At 52.2% G+C, this 24591-nt stretch overlaps 1 protein-coding gene across 5 annotated transcripts in view; it reads right to left on the reverse strand.

Moving 5' to 3' along the window:
• Window positions 1–18331: 18331 nt before the first annotated feature.
• The window catches only part of SCARB1 (scavenger receptor class B member 1), a 63222-nt gene continuing 56962 nt past the window's right edge, over window positions 18332–24591 (reverse strand). For 2 of the 5 annotated variants that reach the window (XM_019748753.3, XM_074321687.2), the window contains 2 exons: window positions 22503–22631; window positions 18332–19344 (listed from right to left, as the gene is read on the reverse strand). In XM_019748753.3, the coding sequence (XP_019604312.2) occupies window positions 22503–22631 (129 nt within the window). In that variant the 3' untranslated portion in view covers window positions 18332–19344. Of the gene's footprint in view, window positions 19345–22491; window positions 22632–24591 lie in introns of all 5 variants that reach the window. The other 3 variants (XM_019748757.3, XM_019748756.3, XM_019748754.3) reach the window with 2 other exon arrangements.

The following is a 24591-nucleotide window of genomic DNA, read 5'->3' on the forward strand; positions in this document are numbered from 1 at the left end:
CAGTGGCTTCAGACAATAATCATGCATTACCATTTACACACCCACCAGCTGGCTGATCCAGGCTGGGCTTGGCTGGTCTGCTTTGCCCACCTGTCTCTCCTCCTCGAGTCAGCAGATGAATCCTGGGCATGTTTGTCTCACACGGTGGCAAAGATGCAGAAAAGTATAAGGTCCCTTAAGGGCTAGGAACAGAAGTGGAAGCACCACTTCCACTTCGTTCTTTTGACCAAAGCAGGTCCCATGGCCAGACCCAAAGTCATGGGGTAGAGAAATGCATTCTCCCCTTTGGTGGAAGAAGCGCCAAGTCACACGGCAAAGAGAACAGATGTGGGGAGGGGGAGGACCCGAGGCCCGTGGTGCTCTCTCCCACGCAGATGTGAGCATCCTGCGTCTGCTGCTCCACAAGAACAGGACAGGACAGAACCTCCCCACGCGCCTGGCTCTTCTTCACCTGCTCTGTTCACCAAGGGAACTCCAGCACCTGGAACAGGGCCTGGGGCAGAGCAGGCACTCAGTGAACACTTGTCAGGAGACTCAGCAGCTGCCCCCACCTCCCGACACTGTCGTCTGGAGTCACAGAGCCCAAAAGAGCCCGTCTGACCCCAGCCCAGCCTTGACTCTCCAGAGGGGGCTTACCATCCCATGTCTGTCCCCCTGGTAAACAGCAGGGGCAGGGGTGCAGTTGTGGGTGGGGGTGTCACATCTGGGCACCGACTCACTGCCCTTGGCAAGCCTGTGCTCGGCTGTCCTCCTGGGGAGGCCCCCCGTGCTGCTGAAACCCATCTCCTGGATCAAGCAGTTCAGCTTCAACTCTGAGCTGAGGACAGACCTCTGTGGGGTGAGAAGGAAGGAGCCCAAAGGCCCCCGGAGAGAGGGCTGGGCTGCTGTGGGCTGTGCTTGGCCCGCAGGCCCTGAGCCCACAGCCCTACGCGTGGTTTCTCTTGACCCCCCCCCTTCCTGTCTCTGGAAAACTGCATAGTCACAGAGCCCCTCCTCCTCCCTCCCTCTAGGCCCTGCCCTGGGGGAGCTGCCCTGCCCACCATGTCTGTCTGGCCCTCAGCACGGCCTTCCCGCCAGTGGACTGGCCCCCAGCCTGGCACGTAGGAAACCTCTCTGCCCCGCGCTGCACACTTCAGCACAAAACCTTCCCCTCCACAGGCCCAGCCAAAAGCACCAAATGTTCCTCTATTATGCAAGCTCATTTCTCTCCTCCTGCCGGGCTGGAATTGCAATTTGTGCAGGGGGGAGAGCAGGCTCTGCCAGGAGGCCTGCAGTCAGGGCGCGGAACATCTGCGGAAGGAAACCTCTCCCGCCTGCCCAAGGCTGCACTGTCACAGCCGCACCCCTCCCGAGGCCCAGCCGGTCACCCCAAAGAAAGGGGCACTGTGTCCGTGCCTGTCGCCAAACACTAACCCCATCCCTGGGGTGTTTGCCCAGAGCAGACAAGCTCTGGGTCCATTCAGATCGAGACAAGCATCCCTCCTCGCCTTCCGTCAGCTACACTGCTTTTACCCTCGGGGGCGGGGCAGTGACAAAGGCAGGACCATCAGACAAGAACTTCGCATGAAACACATGGGTGTTATTCACTGAGCATGTGCAATGTGCCAGCCACTGCTCTAAACACTTTACTCCTCTAGGCTTCACAGTCTATGAACAGATACTATTATTAACCCCAGTCACAGAGAAGGAAACTGAGGCTCTGAGCAGGCGACTCGACTGAGAACATTCGATTAGGAAGCAGCAGAGCTGGGATCCAAAGCAAGCCGTCTGACCCCGAGTTTGCTGCTCTGTCAGACGTGTAGATCAGCGTTTATGTTCCAGAGGGTTTCCCCACTAGGCTAAAACCACACCACTCATGCATGACCCAGCAACGCCATTTCTGGGCATATAGTCGGAGGAATTGCAAGCAGGGTCTCGAAAAGACATCTGCACCCCCATGGCCACAGCAGCGTTATTCACAAGTGCCAAGTGGTGGAAGGAGACCAAGTGTCCATTGACGGATGGTGGGTAAGCAGAACGTGGTCCATCCACACAATGGAGTATGACTCGGCCTCAGAAAGGAAGGAAATTCTGCCACAGGCTACACCGTGGATGAACCTGGAGGACACTGTGCTGAGTGACATAAGCCAGTCACAAAACGACAGCACTGGATGATTTCACTTATCTGAGGGACCCAGAGTAGTGAGATTCAGAGACAGAAGGTGGAACGGTGGGTGCCAGGGGCTGGGGGACGAGGAGTGGGAGTGAGTGTTTAAGGGGTACAGGATGTCGGGTTTGCAAGATGAAGAGCGTTCTGCAGCTCTGTTTCACAACAATGTGAACGTACTTACTGCTGACCTGTACTGAAAATGGGTAAGATGGCAAATTTTGTGTTCTGTACTTTTCACCCCAATAAACACACACACGCTGTCACCTTCCTCACTACCAGGAGAATCGCTACACTTGCTCAGACTAGAAGCATCCCTGTACTTGTGTAGCACTTTTTAAACGCCCACTCTACTGTTCTAAGAATTTGACTGAATCTTGCTGACAGATTGCGCCGACGGTCTCGATTCCACACACACACACACTCTCACACACACACTCACATACACTCTCTCACACACACTCACACACACTCACACTCACACACTCACACTCACTCACACACACTCACACTCACACACACACACACACACTCTCACACACACACTCACATACACTCTCTCACACACACTCACACACACTCACACTCACACACTCACACTCACTCACACACACTCACACTCACACTCACACTCACACACTCACACACACTCACACTCACTCACACACACACTCACACTCACACACACACGCACGCACACACACCCGTTGCCATGTGGCTTTGCGATTCCTTTCACTCAGGAGGTAGAGTTTACTTCCCTGCCCCTTGAGTCTGAACTGGCGTTGTGACTGGCCTCAGTCCCAAAAGCACCAGAGCGCTAGTCCCACGCTAGGCCTCTGGAGGCTGGCATCCTTCTCTTGCCCTCCTGCACCTGCTGTCATGCTGACTATACCCGGCTGGCTGGAGGAGCGATGTGTGGCACAGAGACAGCTCTGCCTGCAATGCCAGCCGACGCCACCCTAGATCAGTCAGCCAACAGCCAGCCACCCCCAAACACGCGTGTGCCCAACTGAGACAGAAGAACCCCCAGCCAAGCCCAGCCTCAATCACTGACCTGCAGCCTCGTGAGGCAACTAAAAGCTTATTGTTTGAGGTCAGCAATATTTGGGGTGATTTGTTTCGCAGCATTATTTTGCCAGTAGATGACTGATACAAATTCATAAAAGGCCTCCATCTGTTCACTCACTTATTAAAAGTTCCCACGTGTACTTATTAAGCACCCACTCTGCATCCAGGGCCAGAATTGCTGGCAAAGCCCTCACAGAGCCCACAGTTCAGAAAGGGATCAGACTGAACCCAAGTACTTAGGATGGTGTGAATAAATGCTGTGAAAGATGCAAATGTAGGCACTGTGAAAGAAGCACACAGGAAGGGAACATATCCAAGGCTTGGGAGGTCAGGGAAGGCTTCCTGGAGGAGTTGTCAAAATGGAAGCCCAAAGAAGTGAGAGACAGCCAGGTAGGGGGGTGCCTGGGCCAGAAGGAACATGGGTAAAGGCCCTTGAGAGAACTGCAAGGACACTGGGAAAGTGGTGCCGGAGCCATTTCGGAACTGGGGCTTCACCCTGAGGGCCCGGGGAGATCCCAGCTGTGCGCTGCATGAACAGATATGCACTTGAGAAAGATCACCAGGGACAGCGAGATGCCAGCGAGCACGTCACTACGCACGGCTGTGAAAGCCGCCAGGGAGTCAGAGGTCCCTGTGCCAAAGTGCAGTGTGGACGGTCCCCAGATCACCAGGAGTCACAATGGCCGGCTGTCTCGCTGCCCGCTCCCATGCTGGCTCCCTCTTGGGTAGCGATGCAGAAACTCGGCTTGTCCCAGGCTACAAGCACTCCATCATCATGCCGACGCCCCAGGGACCCATTCGGGGGCAGAAAGGAGGACTTCTGCCAAATGTCCGCCCTCTCCCCACCCAATCAGCTGGCCGCCACCAGCTGCAGAAGACGCCCTTCCCAATCAGGAGCCAGGACTCCCCCACAGGCCACCGTCACCATATTGGTGGAGGGTAAACCTGCCAGTTCTGCCCAGTGACTGGGCAGCCAGAACCCTCCTGCCAATCCCATCCAAATGTGGCCACCTGCCCAGGCAGCCGGCACCCCTGCCCCAGCGGGCCTCCCCTACCCGGGCAAGACCCCACATCCATCAGACAGCACCATCCACTGGCATCCATCACTCCAGAGAAGAGAAATAAAGACATTGCCACATCATGTCCCTGGATTAATGTCCCTGCTGTGAAAACAAACTTCACGTCTTCCCGCCAACATTTATTTTTGATAAATGCTGTGACTTTGCCTTGACATTTCGGAAGCAGCGGGAGACCATTACCCGGTGACAATGTTCTATTCCACTGACATTATCTCTTAATTATAATATGCAAGTAACACTGGAAAAAAATGGCCCATAAATACCTCATTTGGAGCTGCTGCATTCTGCCCTGTCGGGAAATGCTGCCGAATTTCATTCAGCCCTTGCAAATGAGGGAAGACAAATGTGCATCTGGGGGCCTGTGAGTGTCCTGCCTCTTCAATGACAAAGCTCACAGGGGGGCAGGAGGTGGCAGGGAGGTGAGGATTTCAGGGCATCCTCAGCTGGGCTTCCGTCAGTCCCCAGGCCTCCTCCAGCCCCATCCCAAAAATTAGAGGGCACTTCACCCCCATCACCAATTAATAGCTGCCAACTCCAGGACTGCAAAAACGGTTTGCTAGTTAGCACAGAGGGGATAGGCAAGGATTTTCTTCCAGGAATTAATTCCGTCCAGGGGTAGGGAGGCCGAGGGAAGAGCGTCTGGAGGAAATGCCATTTTGTAACTCCTCTGGGTCCTAAAGAGCGGAAGCAACAGTCGCCAAAGTTCAGAGGGAATGCGTTCCAGGAGTGGGTTCTGGCGACAGGACAGACAGAGGCTTCCCAATGGCTGGAGAAAGAGAGGCGGATACTCCTGTGGAACTGGTGGGCAGCGGAAGAGCTTTCAGAGGCTCGCGGGACACCGTAAGGCCCCCCCCTCACCTGGTCTACTCCCCGCTGTTCAGTTTGCTTCTCAAGATCAAACCCTGAGACTCAGTGGCTGCTTTCAAGTCACTGAGTAGAAAGAGGAGCTGCCAGGCTGTGTGACAACCGTTGAGGGGTGGAGGGGGACACTGCAGATGGGCTCCTCAGAATATGTTCCCACATCCAGGACAGCCCTCCACCAGCTTCTAGAAGTCTATTCCAAGAGTTCAGGCTCAGTGCAGGGTCACTGGCTCAAATGCCACCAGGACACAGCAGCATCTAGTGAGTGAGGCTGACTGACCCAGGCAGTGACACAAAGAATATATGTCCCTTCTCAGAGCAGCAACCATCCCAGGGGACCACTGCTGGGCAGCCATGAGGGCCCAGTATGGCCAGATTTCTGATGTTGCAAAAAATAGCTGAAATGCAGATTTTTATACGAAATCTCTTGATTTTTAAATATTGGCCACTAATTGAGGGTTCCCTGCCCCCTTAAAACACTGTGTAAGCCAAAGTGAACACATCTATAGTCCACTAGCTTGCACCCTCTGGTCTGGCCCAAGGCCGTCCCTTTCCCCTGGGAGACGACCCCACACGTGCCTGGAGTTACCCTAGAACTCACCCTGCCCTGGGATCATGGCCAGAGACAACAAGCGTTGCTGGCTCCCTGTTGTTGGCCCCCAGGGGACGCGTACCTAAAGCTCACTGACCCTTTACCTGCCTCTGACCCCTCTCTGGCCCAGAGTTCCACACCGAACCAGTTCAGCAAAGCTGCCCCATACCAGCGGCCACCAGACTAAGTCAGGTCACCTCTCGGCGCCTCGGTCGCCTGTTATCATGGGAGGAAGGCCAGCAAGTCCTCTCAGGGTCCCTGTGAGCAGGGAACGAGGGGGTACAGCACTCCACATGGCCTGCACACAGCATCTTCTCGGTCCAAAGGGCAAAATGATCAAAACCGGAAAGAACAGCAGACCATGGCCTTGCTGGGGTCTCCAGGGGAAGCGAGGGCGCCTGGGACTGCAGCACTGTCTGTACTTCCCTCTTGTGCCACGAGGGATCCGCATGGGGACACCACAGATTTGGGGGCAGGAGGCCTGGGCTTGCACCCCCCGCGGCCCCACCCCCTCGCGGTGCAGCCTTCCACAGCCCCCTCCACCTGCGCCTGGTTTCCTCACCTGTGACACCGGCGAATTCCTCCTCGTAGAATTTCTGTGGGGACTGAAGGGTGTGAAGCAAGCACTAAGCACATCAAAAGGCCCTTGGAAAAGTGGGCGCCTTTTCAGAAATCCCTAGTGTCTTCTATGTAGCACAGTTCCTGGGTTAGGCGTCCATGGGGGTGGAGCCTGAATGAAAAGCTTTATGCCCTTCAGTTTTCTGAGGTGCGCGGTGCCGTCCTGCCCACTTTCATAGATGTGTCTTGTACCAGCTCCATTTCCCCTGCTCCCCTGGCAAAGTTAATACTTACCTCCCTCCGCCTACGGCCTGGCCCTGTCACTGATGTCACCATGGGCCACCTGGGGTAACCTGGCCTGAAAAGTTCATCATCACCACAATCTGCCTGCTGCCCCCTCCAAAGGGAGGGGCTCCCCATTCCTGCTTGTCTGCCCTGACAGTGTCTGCAGACTTGCTTTTCAATCTACCGTGGGCCCAGGACAAAGCGAACGGCTGCATTTTCCCCTTACACGCAACAGAGGAAGGAGATAGCCACCATGTCATTAGAATGGATTCACTGCTCTATCTCCTGCCCACAGCAGGGCCTGACAAGGCCTGGGAACTCAGTAAGTATTTGTTGAATGAATGAAGGAGAATCTGCCGTTTACTGAGTGCCCGTTGTTGCCAGATACTGTGCTACACGCCCTTCAACGCATCGTTTCACCGGAGCCTCACTACATTCCAAGAGGTGGGTTGTATCACGCAGGATACAATCCATCCCCCCGATCTCAGCAGCTCAAAATAACAAAGGCTTATTTCTTGCTCACGCTGCACACGTCAACATGGGCTGTGCTCTGTGCAGTCCTCCTTCTGGGACCCATGTTGATGGAGTAGCCAACATCTCCATCGTTACCTGGCACCAGGGCAGATGGCAAGGGAGTGTTCTGAAGGTTGTACCCCAGCAATTCAGTGTTACGACCCAAGAAGCTATACAAGTGATACTCCACTCTCAGCTCACTGGCCAGAATGCATCACATGACCCCAGCCAACCACAAGAGGGCCAGGAAATGCCATCCTCCCGTGTGCCCGGCAGGTGGGAGTTAGAAAGTGCTGGCACATGTACCACTAACGGCTACCACATTGGTGTTTTTATTATCCCCATTTTCATAGATGACAATGTTGTGGCTCAGAGAGGTTAAGCCACTTGCCCAACCTCACACAGCTAGTAAAAAGCAGATCTAGGATTCACACCCAGTTTTGCCGGACACTAGAAACTCGTCTCTCAGCCATTACCACTGATGAGCCCCAAAGTACGATCTGTTTAATCCTGTCTGTATGTAAGATAAACACATTCAGTAAATTAGGCTGATGAAAGACACCCACCTACACACCTCCAGAAGGAGGTGTGTCATCACAGACATTTATACTTAAATTACACAACTAACAAGCAAAGGAAAATACTGCTCAAAAACTGACAGACTAAGTCCTGTCCAAGACATGTTTCGTTTGGCCCATGCAGTATTTTATTTAATTGGAATCTGTTGCCAATAATTAAAAATCAGTCGATTTCACATTTTAAAAAACCATCTTCGTTTGAAATTTTTTTAAAAAAATTGAAAGACTTGGCAACAACAGCCTGCATCCCCATAAGGCAGCCGTCAGCATGACGAAGGCAAAGCCAGGTTCTCAGATGACTGAAAGGCAGGCAGGCAGCCTGGGTTGGAACATGCAGGGAGGGGTGTCGTCATCCCAGAACCCAACACGTAGAATCCTGCTTTCTTTAACCACAGGTCTAATAGTCTCACGTTCACACTTCAACATATTTTCATTTCAGTCGTAACAATGATGGTGTCAACTGCGCACCTTTAGGAGTGCTGAGAAAGTGTCGCTTTGGGGGAGGCGAGGCATCAGTTGCCCGGCACGTACCCACGGGCTCTCCAGCCAAGCTCTGGGCAGGGCACACCTTCTCCTTCTAGCCTGCCCTCAAGCTACCTTCCCACTCGGGGGACAAACCCCTGGCTTTCTAGGTGGATTCACATTGCTGCCTGGCTCATCTGGACTCGCCTCCCCGATCCACGTATACCATTTATTTAAAGAAGCTAGTTTTACACATACAGGACAGCCACTCGAGGACTGACAAGGGCAAGAATGCCCAAGAAGTGTTTGACAGCGACACCTCCTGGTGACATACGGTATTACAGCTCAGCTCCAACAGACCTCCCAAATACAGCAGGTCCTCGAATAACGTCATTTCCTTCAATGCCATTTTGCTCCGCTGATGAGATGCGGTAGGAACTTAATCCTGGTTTATGTCCATTAGCATGTGGTAAAACTGGTTTCATGATACATTGTTTCCCTTAAAGTTGCAGGTCTATGGACTACATTAGGTGAGGATTTACTTTGGGATACATTTCATAGTCTTTTCTAACACTGTTCAGCCTGAAGTGCATACGGGGCCTTCTCTACAACCCTCGTGAGGACCTGTGAAATAAACGAGGCAGGAATGAGAATTCCTGCCAGACACAGGGCCAAAGGGCCTTCCTGGGGGACACGAGGCCGCTTCAGCAAACAGCTCTCGCTTCCAAACCTGCCTCCTGCCTCACCCCTGAGGCTGACGTCATGGGAGACACCATGTCCACCCCTCCAGCAGCAGCTGCTACCCCAGCCAAGGACAGGGCTGAGCACAGCAAGAGGCAGGACCAGAGGCGTCTCATCCAGGAGTTTCCATCCCCGAAAATGGAAGAAATTCCTGTGGCCCAGAGAAGAGCAGATGGGGCGGAAACAGACGGAATAGCCCAGAGACCAGAAGAATGTTCCACAGCTCTGAAAAGCTGCCGCAGGCCTGGCCACCCCTCTAATGCCTTCCACACCACACTGTTCCAATCCATCTGCGGAGAGGCACTCCCAGGGCAGTGGAAGCCCCATTTCATAACGGAGGTTGAGGGGGCAAATGAGACCTAGTTTTCAGAAAGGGGTGTCTCCGCCAATGTTGCTCAGACATCTGTTCCTGAAAGCAGAAAACAAACAGCTCCATCTTGAAGGGCCCCCTTGGCCTCAGCCAGGGACTTCTGGAGGTTGTCACGTTTGCTGCAGCTAAAGCTTTGTGGAAAATGTGCCATGAAATCTGGAAACGCTTATGACTCCAGACTCAGGACACTGCCACTTGGCCCACAATGTCAGGAAAGACACGCCAGGCCTGGAACCTTCCAGAGCTGTCTCCTGAGGCTTCAGAGAGGAAAGTCAGAGAAACAATCCCCACCAAAGCAGTGGACCTTACACAGAAGTCCTGGGTGGCTTCCTCCCATCTCATCTGCTCTCTCGTGGAGTTTTGTTGTGGGTTTTGGAGAGCCAAGCACTATTTTTAGGAATGTTTATGTTTACTCCTCTCCTTCCCCTCCCATTCTCAACCTGTCTGGAGTGAGCCTGGATGTCCCCTGCTGGGGGCTTTCCTGGAGTGGGTGGGCACGTGGCCAGTGTGCACGGCTTCTTCCTAGAATTGGGACGCGTTTGGGGGATGAGTTCTGCAATCTCCTTTCGTCTCCCAGACTCCTCAAATTCTCCAGAACCTGGACGTGTCTGTACCTTTGTTTGAAAATGATGTTCCCTGCAGCTGGCTGCCCCAGTGCCATTCCAGAAGGGATAAGGGAAGGTGTCTGGCTGCTGGCCAACAGCCTGGTTAACTGGACAGTGAGGCTGAGCACGCGTGCCTTGGACCCAGCTGCTGGCGTTCACAGCTGGATGCTGACACTCACCAGTCACAGAACCCTGGACATCTACTGCACCTCTCTATGCCTCAGTTTCCTCATCCATACAGGGACGAGGATGATAATAACAGCACTACCTGGGTTACAAGGAAAATGAAATGCCTGCATGTTGAGGGTTGAAAACGGCACATGGCTGGATAAATGTCAGCGACGCCCTATTTTAGGAGAGGAAGCAGGTACACTGGAGCCCAGCTCTGCCCTGACTGGCCAAGAGCGGCCAGCATCTGAGATGTTATATCTGCGGGCATCCAGAGTTTGGGTCAGGCTTGGGCTCATCCCCAGCCCTTGGGGCCTGAGGTCACCAGAACTCCACGATCAGACCCAGAAGTACTGTCCTAGAACCCCACCACCCAGATGGAAAGGATCGGAATCATTTCCTGTTACCACAGCCTGCCCTGGCCAGACACTAGTCATTAATATTTTCATAAATCCCGTAACTTTACACAGGTACGCTGCAGAGCACTTTCATGTGTGGAAACTGTTAACTTGTTAAGTGTAAACATAAAAGGGAGCACCGTTTATGCAGCCTTAGTCCGTCAAATTTTCATCTTTTCTTTTACTATATCTACAGCTTCAAAATACAGCGGTAGCTCAGGCCCCTGGAGGTCCAGCATTTATAGCCTGGACGCAGGGCCGCCCTGCAGAGGGTGGACCCACAGCTACCCCTGGTGGCACAGGCCTGCACTGCCAGCCTCTGGCTGCGGGGGGGGGGGGGGGGGGGGGGCGGTTCTGGGGCCTGAATACTGGAGTGGGGAGAAGAGAGAGGGGGAAGGGAGAGACGGGAGGTGCGGAGAGCAGCAGCTGCAGCGAGGCAGGCTGTGTCACACCCCACAACTCCGCTGCTTCCCTGATTATTTATTCAACAAACACTTATCTGCACACACATCTGAGGAGACAGGCACTGTGCCACGCGCTGGGGAAGCAGCCAGGAACCCCCCAGACCTGGCGCCTGCCCGCAGGAGCTTAGAGTTGAAGGAGGCAGGCAGAGTGACCAAATAAAGATCAAAGTGCAAAGAGCAGGCAGGTACTGGGGCCCTGAGAGGGGACAGCAAAGCGGTACAACCTCTCCTCAAGGGGCCACTTAGCAATAAGGAAGGAGAGGCAACGAACTTGCCTGTTTCCTCACTTGTATATGGCCTGATTCTCCTGCCCCAGCCATTGCAGAGGTGCTGCAAGGATCGTGTGACAAGAGAGGTTTTATGCTGTAGAGACCTCCTGTTGGATCCCTCCACATCCACACCTGCCCCAATGCAACTCCCCACACAGCCAAACAGCGATCACAGGCCTCCCCAACTGAAAACCCTCCAGTGGTTTCCCACTGGACTTAAACTCCAAACAACAGGGGCCCGTCTGGTAGGCCCTGCCTACCTCTCCAGCCGCATCTCCCTCTCGCCTCTCTGCACTCCAGCCACGCCACACTCATTTTTGGTCTGCATGTGGCTACCTCAGGGCCTTTGCACATGCAGTTCCTGGTTCCTAAAGTGCTCTTTTCCTGATTCCTTCAAATCCTCAGGAATCAGCATCAATGGCACTTCTCAGAGGACACCCCTAGAAACATTTACCTACATAGCACCCCCACCCCACCCTCTCCTCTCCTGTTACCTTGCTTTTCTTTATTTCCAGGCACCCACCCCTCTCTGCAGTTATCTTACTTATTCATTACTTGTTCACTGTCACCCCCACTAGAATGTAAGCCCGTGAGGGCAGGGACCTTTCCCACTTTGTCTGGCTCTGTATTTCTGAGGTGATAACATCGGTGATCTAGCAGGTCCCTTCTGGGTCTGTGTGCCCCTGGCTTCTGTGTGCTTTCACGTCCAAAACTCAGCACCTGCTGGTCTTCCTTGGAAAACTGCCCTCCTGGGACACCCCCCGGCCACTAATCTTTGTCTCAGCATCTCCAACTGAGAGAACCCAAGCCAAAACAACTCCCCCAACTCCCAGTATGTGCCAAGGTGTCTGACACATAGTTGGCACCCAGAAAACACTTGAAGGAATGAATGAATGAATGAACAAATGCATCCACAGGGCCCTCTCAGAGCTTGACTCCCTCTCAATGCACAGCAAGTGCTCTGAATACAGCAGGTATCTCATAAATGCTTGCTGGAGGCCCAGCACCTGAGATCCTTCGTAACAGTCCTCGGCCCCACAGAGAATGCTTGCACATCCATTTCCATTCCCCATTCAAAAGGCTTCTCAGAGATTCACGGAGCAGCCGTCTTCATTGCCACGGGGCTCACAGAAGTTACAGAGGTGACAGCCACTGGAGCGGAGCTGGGATTGGCAGGTAGGTACCTGCCTCCAAAGGCAGAACCCTTTCCATTACATGCGAAGTAAGCGCAAACCTCACGTGGCCTTGGCTTTTATTTTAGGGGTTTACTCTTGCCCACCAGATCCCCGGAGAAGGTCAAGATCCTTTGAAAATCTGAATATTAAGAAAACGTTTCCCCCTCAAAAGAAACGCCCAGAGACATGTATAAAATCCAATTTCTTAAGGTTACAGGTTCCTGGAGCCAGTCTGTGACGTCAGGCACCCCACCCCCCCCCTAATTTAACGAACACAAAGGTGTTCCGCAGCACCTCTTAGACTGCAGGCCTCTGATCAACCTGTGTGCACAGCTCGCCCCCCAGCGGCCGAGCCAGGAATTGCCCAGAAGCCCAGCACCGCGACCAGTGGAAGGGAGGGATTTTCCCAGCAGCCCTTGATCTACAGGGCGGGAAAAAGCCGCGCACGGATTTAAGCAAGGGATGAACCTTGTGCCAGTGTACATTTCAGAAGGGGTTCGCAGGCCACTGCATGGAGAATGGAGAGCACAGGACACCCGTGGGAGCCGGGGGACCCGTGGGCCAGGCTGGCAGAGGCTCCAGGTGAGAGGCCTCAGTGACATCAAGCAGGACAGCTCCAGAACAGCGGGCTGGAACGCACTGTCCCCAGCCCTGAACCCATCGCGCGGGGCCACCAACTCTTTGGAGGTCCATGCTGACCTTGCAAGGCAGATATTAGATTATTCCCATTTTTTTTCAGATGAGTAAGCCACCCTAGGACTTTGTTCACAGTGCAGAGTGTGCACTTGATAAACATTTGTTGGAAGAATGACCCGAGTGAGTGAAGGAACACCAAGGAATATAACCGTCTTAAGCATATTCCAGTTTCCCCGCACAATGGCAGGTACCAGAGGTTACATTACAGGCCCTTGGGGTTTGGGACTACAGCGACTGGAGTTAGCACTGCTAGTATTCTAGAATATTCTAGTATCAACTAGGGCACAGACACAGTGCCCCAGGAATTCTAAGTAGGCTGGGGGGAGCTGAGTGAGCAGACGTGATCAGGAAGGCTTCCTGGAGGAGGGGACATGGCTGGAACTGAGCCTTTGATCATGGGCAGGGCTGAGCAAGACAGAGAAAGGAAAGCTTCCATGCAAGGGTAGCACTTATTCCACAGATAGAGTGGGAGACGGGGGCAGGCACGCTGCGCTAAGGGACAGTGCAGAGTTCCTGAGTAGGGCAGGTCCGGTGGTACCTGCTGAACATCTGTACACTTTACCCATCATGTGTGCATTTATCTCATTGGACACTGGAAAAGTATCTTTTGCCCATTGGACCCATATGTTCAGATACCACTGCTTTTCTTTTAAAAGAAAATTCTTTAAGTAAAAAACGTGAATCAAATTAAAGAAAAATGTTAAGTTAGCAGTCACATAGTAAGTGAGAGGCTGGGGTATTTATAAAGTGAGAACATGGAGAGAAAGTCTCAGCATCACAGATGCTCCTGAGAATTCCTTAGAACGATGTCACACTAAAGCCTGTGCAGTGTCCCTTCGTGTCCATGCGTCCTTCCTGCCAGATGGCAGTTTCCTCACTCCACCCCAGAAGAAGTAGTTGGCTGGGTTTGGGGACCAAGGTTGTCCCAAAACACAAATCAATTTAAACCCAGAAAGATGCTCGGAAGCGAGATGTTCACACAGTGAGACACATGGAGGGCACGTTCACCTCTCCTGTCCCTTGTTCCTTTGGGGCGTGCGCACACACACATACACATACACACACACACGCACACACACATACACACACAGAGCAGAATGCTTCGTGGAGATAGTCTTTTTTTTTTTCTTTTTTATGAGCAAGTAGAGCTGAATGCAAAAGTTAAAAGTGTGTGTGACAAGCTCAGACAGGGGCGTCAGTAATCCTCCCGGTGGTTATCTAACTAAAGCTGGGAACACCGGGCTTAGCCTTCCAAGGGTAACAAACTCGGATGTTTGAAGGAAACCATCTTCTAAGCCTGCACTCCCTGTGAGCCGCTGGGCTGCAGTTCTCTGGGAGAGCAGGCCGGGCTATCACCTGGCCCCTTCATGAGGCCCCCTACCCACCCCCAAAGCAGACAGGAGCAGCACTCCCCTGCCCTTCAGCCCCCACCAGGGGGACACTCCCAAATACTGGTTTTGAGGACTGATCTGAAGATTGGGTAATCCTTTTGCAGCCAAGTCAGTGGTTTCCACTTTGTTGCTTTGTACAAATGTGAAGAAAGGTCAGACAGACTTGTCAGCTGACAGATCAGAAAAAATACTTTTTGATGACAGACGACCATCTGAGTTTTGCCCATTACTCAGGAGGATAAAAATTGAGTGACATGGCTATGAGGAGATTCCTCATACTCCTGGCTACTCATCTATGTCAACAAGGCTGCTCTATCTTACATCCACAAGAATAAGAACGGAATTGATGACAAAATTGGTCTCATTCTGGTAATTAGTGACAGTCATTCATGGATACATGAACTGATTGGGGCCGGAAAGAAAGTCTCATTCATCTCATTATGAGATTCATTTCCATGCCAAAAAACAAACAACCCACAATGAGATAAAACTACTAAAATGACTAAAATTTTTAAAAACTGAAAATACCAAAGAACCGGTGAGTATGTAGAGCAGGTGAAACGATCATACCTTGTCGATGGGAATGCAGAACGGCACAGCAACTGTGAAACTGTCTGGCAGTGCCTGAAAAGGTTCAACACAGACTTACTATATGGCCTAGCAATTCCATTCCTAGGTGTTTCACTTACAGCAAATGAAAATACTCATATGTGTTCACAAAAAAAGTGTACACTAACATTTACAGCAGCTTTGTATTCATATCGCCCCCAACTGGAAGAAACACTTTCATCTTCAACTAGTGAACAGCTAAAAGCCTGTGGTATATGCGTGCAGTGGAATTCTACTCAGCAATAAAAAGAAACAAACTACTGATAGATCCAACAACGTGGATGAATCTTGAGACATGCCAAGTGAAAGAAACCAGTCTCAAAAGGCTACATACTGTATGATTCCATTTCTATGACATTCTGGGAAAGGCAAAACTGTCTGGTTGGCAGAGGATATGCCTTCCTGGAGAGTTTTACTACGAAGGGGAAGCGGAAGGAAATTTGGGGGATGATGACATTGTTATGGATCTTCATTGTGGTGACAGTCACGTGGATCTATACATGTGTTAAAATTCCTAAGCTGTACACACATCAAGTCTACAATGTAAATTTAAATATATAAATACATCTTAAAAGGAGATGCACTGCAATCAAGTTTGACTTCTTTTTTTGATATATACCAAAACGTGAAACATATTTTTTTTGGTCAATTGTGTACCTATAGTTGAATGGCAATCCTGACCCTGACCCTGACTCTGACCCTGACCCCCACCCCGACCCCCACACCCCCAACCCGGGGGAAAATAATCTTTATGGTCACGAGAAAAAATGTAAATGTCCATTTCAACTTACACAGACATTTATGTCGCTGAGAAATACAACGGAAGGATTACGTTGAAGGTATACATTATATAACATTTAGCTAAAATTATAGGGGGAAGAAGGAAACATGCTCAGCGTGGGGGGGGGGCTAAAACTTCCGACTACAAGAGCTGTTTCGTGTATTTTCTTTAAATGGCGGCGAGTATCCCGGCACCATCATATTGAGATCTCATTAGGCCCATTTAAAAGAGTAATGAAGTGGTTTCATTTTAAAACATCAAGGACAATACGCGGGAAGTAGTATCCTTTGCAACTATTTAAATTTACGATAAACACGTTTCCACCCATTTCAGACAGGGAGCTTGAGGAGGGCTGCTGAGCACAAAGGTGGAGGGACCAGCGGATGAGAAGGTGGGCAGCTGTGACCCCAACTCCACAGACGCCGGTGCCACCGCCCCGAGGGCCCACCCTGACACAGGAAGGCAAGTCTTCCTGCCCCAAGTCTTTTGTTGTCACCACAGCGCCTCTTACGTCATCACGGGGCCTCTGGCGTCATCACAGGCCTCCGAAAGTAATCACGGCACCGCCAACCCCGCCACAGCGGTGGCATCACCACGGCGCCGAACTCGTCACGGCGCCGCCTGCATCACGATGGGGCGGCTGACGTCATCACGGCGCCGTCCAGAGAGTCACAGCTGGCGGCGTTTAAGTCGGCACAGCGACCTCACGTCACCACGGCGACGCCTACGTCATCACGGCACCTCTGCATGATCGTGGTGCCTCTAGCGTCATCACAACGCCTTCTAAAGTTGTCACAGACCCTCCAACGTCACCGCGGCGCCTGTTATCACGGACCTCCAGCTTCATGCCCCTCCCGTCACCATGACGACGCCTACGTCATCACTGAGCCTCTGAATGGAAATGTCTCGTCGTTCTGCGCCTCCTGACAACCCGATTCAAAGCGCTGGCCTTGCTCCCGGCGAGGAGCGCGCAGCATCTTGCATTAAATCCCAGGCGACTGCACCGGGCAGATTAAGCACAGGCGCCTTAAACCAGCTGAAGTGTCCCGGGTGTCCAGGAGGTGGGAGCCCCCACCCCGCCCCAGCCCACGTCTGGCCCAGGGCAGGGCTGCACAGCGACTTCCGCAGGCCCCTTCCTCCATTAAAAATACTTGAAATTACGTTTTACAATAACATTGGTATAGATGACTATGTTAAGTTTTAGCACATTTTTTTCTACCTAATAGTTTGGTTTTCTTCTTCTGATTTTAAAAGAAATGAAAACACTGTGTGGGCCCCTGAAAGTATTGTGGGGCTAGGCTCTGTGCCTGCTTGACCTGTGACTAAGTGACCCTCGCTGGCTTCTGGGATGGAAATCCATCTGTTGGTCACCAGTTGGGCGCCCATCCCAACCCCCAACAGCTCTGCAAGGAGGCGGAGGAGGGCAGCTGCTGCAGGGTCGTTGGGCGGTGTCCAGTGAGGCTGAAGGGCATGCCCAGTGACTGTGCATTTCCACCTGCATATTTACCCTGGAGAAACTCGTCCATCGGTGTTTTGGTCCCTGACACATCCCAACTCTTGGGGCGGTGCGCGGCACATCGTAGGGAAAAAAAGAATGTTGAGTGTGTTTGCAATAGGGAAAAACTGGGAACAACTTAGATTCCATAAAGAGGGACTGTGTGATCAATACCTCAGAAGCTGTGCAACCAATTACAAAGAATGAGGTGACTCAGTATGTGGGAAGTGGGAACAGTGTCCGAGACAGGAACAAATGAATAGTGTCCAACTTGAGTGGGAAAAAAAATCAAGGTGACGTCATAATAAATAAAAATGATGGCAAATTTATATAGCCTCTACTATGTGCCAGCCATATGCTAAGCATTTCATGGATTAAGTCACTGGGTCTTCATTATGCCACTCTAAGAGGTAGGTACTATTCTGTCCATTTTAAAGGCGGAGAAACTGAGGCACAGAGCAGTCAAGTGACTTGCCTAAAACCACAAAACTAGTAAGGGCAGAGCTTAGATTCAAACCCAGGCCATCTGACTCCAATCCTCTTTTTATTTTCTTAAATTATTATTATTAGTTTCAGGTGTACAAAACAATGTAATAGTTGGACATTCCAATCCATTCTTAACCACTCCTCTTTTCTGCCATTTATGTAACAAGAAAAAGCAAAAGCCCAGAACAAGACTCCACAGGTCTTCCAGGCATGTTGCTTTGTATATAAACGCACAGGAAAAAAACTGGCAGGTTCCATGCCAAAGGGGCCAAAGTACTTAACCTTTGGTGGTGTTCAAAATGGCCTTGGATCCCAATCTTTCTAAACAAGATTTGCATTCATGCAATATTTTTATTAAATATTAAATACACACAACATTGAAATTTTAAAAGAGAGGCGAGTCAGCATCCCAGCCCATGAGATGCTCGTGGCAGCTTCCAGAAAGGAGCCATTGACTAAGAGCCCAGAATTTCCCAGGAAGTTGCCCCCCTCACCTCCACCCCCACCCCCGCCAATAAGCAGGCTGTCACAGATGCAAGCGTTCGCTTTTTTTAAAGGTTTATTACTTCAATAGTGAATTATTTTTAAAAGATGATAAAACTCATTTCTCTTCCAGTAGAAAAGAGACAGAGGCTTGCCCTCGAGACCAGAAGCCTCAGGTGGATGAGTCTCCCACCCGATCGGACACCAGGCTTTCGGGGCCCAGGCCTACTCCACCTCTGCCCCAGCACCTAGAAGATGAGGGCCCTTGTTGGGGGGCAGCTCGGGGCAGAGCCTCCTGCCACCCCAGCCAAGGAATGGCTGGCTCAGTATACAGGATGATGTCAGTTGAGCTTGGAGGAAAGGGGCCCTAGACACCCAAATCCAGTGCCTGTGTAGGGTTCAGGGAGATCAAAGTTCTGTGGGGGATGAGGAGACAGAGCAGGTACACGGGCATCTGACCCTCATGCTGGTTTTGGAGGCCTGTGTGAACGGGCTGTGCCCCCAGCCCAGATGGGTACAGAGAGGCCAAAGCTCTGCGTCCAGGCAGGGCACTGAGCCCACAGCAGCCCTGCCCGCCTGGCTCTGGCACAGGAAGTCTGCACTCCCAGGCTGGGTTTCAGGACAGTGGCCGGCCCCTCAGAATAAAAGCTCTGTCCTACTGGGTAAGCCACCAAGCGGAGGCTGCAGTGTTTCAATGACGGACAGGGCAACTGGGAGAAGTAGTCTAACGCCCGAACAGGCTCACCCAAGGGAGAGGACCCAACGCCCACAGCGCCTGTGGGTGACTTGGAGAGAAGGTTCCAGAACAATCCCTATGGATGAGCTTCTCCTGGAGTCCCCTCAGCAGCCGCTCCATCCCTGAGTGTATCTGCACACACCTGTGCACACATGTGCATACATGTGTGGGGGGGTGTACAGTGTGCAGCCGTGTGTGGGGGGCAACTGGGAGGTTCAGGCTTTGGGACTGGTGGGCTGTCCGCTGAGAGATTCCTGAAGAAGTGGGGTGAAGGGGCTGGGGAGCCGGTCTGGCTGAGCGGCTGGGCTGGGCTGGCTCTTGGTATCTTCCGGACCCTGTGGAGAAAGGGGGAGCTGCATTACCACACCCAGTCACCAAGCCCCACACATACCCCCAGCCCCGCCCTGGTCTCTCCACCCACGTCCTCCAACAGCACAGAAAGCCCCTTCACCTCCCTATCACCAGCACCCGTCTATCAAGCTCAAGATGAGAAAAGCTGGAGTGACCTACAGACTCCTGCACTGCTTTTCCAAAGGATGCCCTCATCTCACCAAACAGTGTCTTGCCCTGCCCTCACCCCATTTTAGAGATGGGGAAACAGGCCCAAAGCGACTTGCCTAACATAGTGAGACAGGCAGAGCAAGGAGTCCAGGGCTTACATGCAATATTGTCCACACAGAAAAACTGGCAACAACTTAAATGCCCACCAATAGAATGCATTTGTAAAATATAGTCACAAGATGATAACCTAGGCAGCTGTCACCGACAATTGAGGAGGGGACAACCAGTTGCAGTGATCCACATACTATATGATACCACTGAGAAAAGGTGAACAGGACAAAATAGTAACCATTAGTGTTGGTAATTAATGTGAAAAATGTTAACAATTAATGCTACTGAGGCTGGGGCAGAGGGAACTCAGATAGTGTAATTTATCTAGTTTTACATTTTAAAAAATTTCTCAACTTAAAAAAAATTTAAAGATAGCAATGATGATAAGAATGTGGGGAACTCTTCGTCCCCTAAGCCCTCTGCCACCTTCCCAGAAGGACAGAGGGTCTTCTTGCTCAGCGGCTGCGGTTGGAAAGCCCCAAATGCTCCTGCCCACTTGTGCCTTGTTCATAAGCACCAACGGCCTGCTTTACCACCTGGTGGGGAAAACCAACCCTCCTCCCCCTCTGGACAGGACGAAGGGGAGAGGGGGTTCCTGGCTCCTCTCCCTCTGGAACAGATCCCAGGCTTGAGTCATATTCAAGCTGCTGCCAAAGGGTGGGGAGCATGTGAGCACCTACACACACCCTTCCCCGGACACACACCACCCCACAGGGGCAGAATGGGACAACCCGGGGTGGCCAGAATCTCAACAAAGTGGGCCCAAAGAGCCGCGACCTGAGGAAGCCTCACTCAAAAGTAAAAAGGGGAAACTATTTTCTCAAAGACAACACTTGTTACAAACTCTCAAGGAACCAGAACATGAAGCCGACTCCTCTTCCTCCTGTTCCCTTCTGCTTCTATTTGACTGAGTAATGAGGACTCAGAATGGGAGACAGATTAATGAGAAGGACCAGGACATTTCCGTGAAAGGCTGCCCCGTACAGTTGTCCAGGTTGTTCACTGCACCAGGCCACCTAGCCAAAGGGCCTACAAATGGGTGGTGCACGTTGTTTGCCAAGCCCTCTGCCCTAGAGCTGGCTCTGTCTGCACCAAGGAGCTGTCTTTTTCTTATTCACATAAAAATGCCCTCCTGGGCTGCTGGAGGCCCTATTTCCTGCCTTCTCCCAAGCAAGGCAGTCCCTCAGGCCATCCCCACGTCAAGGTGCAGAGACCCAGGCCAAGACTCAGCACTGGCTAGAGGCTGCCCTGCATGGATTCCAGGTCTCCAGGACCACTGGCTACTTCCCAGGTGCCTGCCCCCAAACCAAAGCCTACAGGACACTACAGGCCTGCATTCCCCAAGAACACGTGACTGGGGGAGGGGTGTCACCTGGGGTGGAGGCTGAGCTGCCTTCCAGCGGCCAGGGCAGTAGAATCTCTTTAAGTCAGAAAATTCCCTAACTTGAAAATTGGATTCTGTTGGCAAAATAAAGAGGAGCCCCCCGTTTTGTTTTATGTTTGGGAGGAGGGTGGCACGACATGCTGGCTGTGCCCAGGGAGGTGCAACCGTGGGGCTCTGGCCTCACACCTACCAGCCCCACCTGTACTAAATCGAATAACCCCTTTCTCTGCGCCTGAGGACTGTACCCCTGCACCCCAAGAATACTTAACAAGTTTCTACACAAGGGGATAGCGGCTGGAAGGGGGCATGGGTGACGGTGGGGCCAAACTGTACCTGACAAAGCATCCCAAAGGAATTCTTGGGAGCGAGGAAGGAAAGGGGGGACACGTCTCCAGCTAGGATGCCCTGCCCCCAAGCCCAGGGACCAAATCCTCAGGAGGTCACCCCCTTAATGCTCATCCCCAAAGTGATGGGGCCCTGCCCTCTTATTCCCAGATCACAGGAGGAGCCTCCCAGAGCCTGGCAGGGGACACAGCTGTCCCTCTCTTCCATCTCCTCATCCTCGAAGGGCTGGCAGCACATACACGCTGGTGGCCACCACTGTGCATTTTCTATTTCATTGCCTCCTCCTGGCAGTCAATCGGAGCAAACTGCAGGCAACCGGCTGGCCCCAAAGAGCAGGGCTGTTGCCTCACTGGGACTCTGCCGCTCAAGCCCCAGTCGGCCCAGCCACAGAAGCTCGGGAGCATGAGCGGCACAGTTTTTAGAAACCAAATAAACAGCTATTCTCAGAGGCTCAAGGGTAGAGCCATTCACCTCTGCCTATCCTCACACTGCAGGACCTGCAGCTCTGCCTGGCACACCCCCCGGCAGGACTCTCCCTCCTGAGATTCGGAACCAGTGGGACAAGGCCCAGGAGGGCTCCCCACACACGCACTACTTTTCTGGCAGGTAGGTTGTCAGAAAACATCCGCGAGTCGTTAAATTTCAGTTTCAGGGAACAGCAAATAGGTTTTCAGTGTAACCATATCCCAAGAACTGCAAGGGACACACTTATGCCAAAAATTATTCACTGTTTACCTAAAATTCAAATTTAACTGGGCATCCTTTTGTTGTTGTTGTTTCTTCATTGTTTTGGGTATTGGATTGTTTTTGCTCAACCCGGCAGCCCTACGCTCAGGCCGGGTCGTGGATATATAGCCAGCCTGCATCCGGCCTCTAACATGACCTTGCAAATAAGATAACCAGCCCACGGAGGAACACTAGTCACCCTGCACTTCCACCAGGCCTGGGATCAAAGACACGGTCATTCACTCGGAATCTAAGAAAGGCAGTTCCTCCAAAAGCAAAATACACAAATACGTATGTTCAGTCTGTAGACACTCCAGGTGAAGTTTAGGCTGAAGAAATGTGTCAGATCCAAAGTGTTTCAAGCCGCCCGAGTTCTACTCACTACGGGAGGGGAGGCAGAGAGGGGAGGCATTACCTGGTACGCACCTACAGTCTTGCTTCTTGCAGAACTGTCCCCTTGGGAGCGGACGCCATCAGGGACTCAGAATAGGCCTGCATGGCCTCCTTATCCTGTGAGCCCTTTTTATTACCACTCCAAAATAAATAGCACTTCTCCTAGAAGACAACCAAGCTCATTTATAGTAGACGTTGCAGCTACACACAAGGTTTCACACAGGTCTTTGATTTTCAAGAAGCCAAGGGGAGGGTGCAGAATTCCAGATTCCAACAACTGTTAACGATTGGAGGGGGCTGAGATTTGGGAAGTAGCGTTGCCCTTCAGCAAAGGCCAGTATCTTCAGGAAACGTGCTTGGTCGGATAGACCAGCCAAGCTGGAAAGGGTTTGTCCACCTGGAAGTTTAGGCTGTGGCTAGGAATCCAGGTGGGGAGATGGGCCGCCGTGTGGACGGGGTGGGTTGGCCAAGAATCAGCGGGTTGAACAGATGGGAATTTAAATCAATCAGAGACAGAGATTTTTATGTTACAAGGATTTTGATTTGTTTCTAAAGAATGACTTGAGAAGAAAATTTTTTCTGAAGAGAAATTAAAATACATTGAGTTTGCCAGCACGCGATCTTTTCGTTTTTTCCAACCAGGACAAACAGATAGAAACGTGTAAAGCCTAACCCCAACTAAGCCAAAAAATATGTAACGGGATAAATTTCAATTATTTGGCCTCCAGTGAAACCTGCAAGGAGGGGGCGTCAACTGCGTCGCCAAGAGAAATGATGGCGTTCTGGTTGGGTTTGGGGGCCGGGCACAGATCTGGGGGCTGAGGCAGGGAAGGGGCCCAAGCTACCATTTCAGTTGGTGTCATCACTCTCCTCCCCGTCCCCCTTCTGATGGACGATTAGGAGAGAGACCGATGGGATAGGAGGAGGAGGCTGCGTGGCCTCCTCTCCTGGTGCAGCCCCTCAACAGCTAGTCCCCTGGGCACCCTGCATGTGACTGTGTGTCCTCACTCGTGGAAAACCGCCCAAGTGGCATCCACAGGCTGGGGACTTTGGCTTCTGGTCCCCTCCGCCCTCCCACCACAATTGAAGTCTAAAAACTGTAGGGAGTTCCCATCTGCTCACTGGAGTGACAGCACTGCTCTGCCTGGCTGTCGCTGGAACAGTGACAGAGGATGGGGCACCCAACAGTCGCATTACACCCAACGTCCGTCAGGGACTCGAACTCCAGATGCAGCGATGGGCGAGAGCTGGCACCCTCACAGCAGCGCAAATCTTTCCCCCACAGGAGGGGGATTTGGAAGGGCCATCAGGACAGGGTCTGAAAGCCCAGGTGAAGAGCCGGGAAGGTTTATTATTGTGCCAGCAAGCAAGCAAGTGTGCAGGCCACCCCGAGAAAGAGAGAGCTGTTTCCAAAGCTAAAGAAAGAAAGGTACTGTGGGTGGCCCAGGGGCAGTGCGGGGGCTGGGCGGCACCTCCACCAAGGCCCAGCCTGTGGCTCCAGGACAAGGTGGGGGCCACCAAGGTGGCTTTCTGGTTTATAGCGCCAAAATGACCTCTCAAGACTCCCTGCCATTGAGCAGTGTCCCTTCCCCACCATGCAGCTGCTCACCCATCGTCACCACTGCCCCTGGAGCCCGAGGTCACAGGCCTTGGCCCTGCACGACCGCAGGAACTGCTTATCTTGCCCAGTGCTATCCAGACCTCATGTCATTGCTCCATCCCCAAAACAGTGCACAGTGCCTTGAAAAAAGGACACTGCTCACCAAAGAGGTGTCATTAATGCCACGAATGAATGAATGAATGAATGAATGAATGAATGAATGAATGACACCAAGTCAAGAAGGGGTATGTGTTGTTGGCCCCTCGTCTTCCTGCCTCTAGAGGGCAGATGCCTCAGAGCCCTCTCCATCTACGCTCCCTTCCTGAAATAACGTGTACCCTCCCTGGTCCCACCACCTTCACTCACCTGGGTCTCCTCACTGGTCCTCCTGCCTCCGCCCCTCCCACCCAAGGCCCGAGTCACTATACAGCAGCTGACGTTGAAAAGCCTCCACTAGCTTCCTGTCACCCCTGGAAGGCAGTTCCAAGCTGCTCGCCCTGTGTTACAGGGCCCAGCGTGACC

Source organism: Rhinolophus sinicus, chromosome 9 (assembly GCF_057876585.1).
Source record: "Rhinolophus sinicus isolate RSI-liver-muscle chromosome 9, RSI-T2T, whole genome shotgun sequence".
NCBI classification, from domain to species: Eukaryota; Metazoa; Chordata; class Mammalia; order Chiroptera; family Rhinolophidae; genus Rhinolophus; species Rhinolophus sinicus.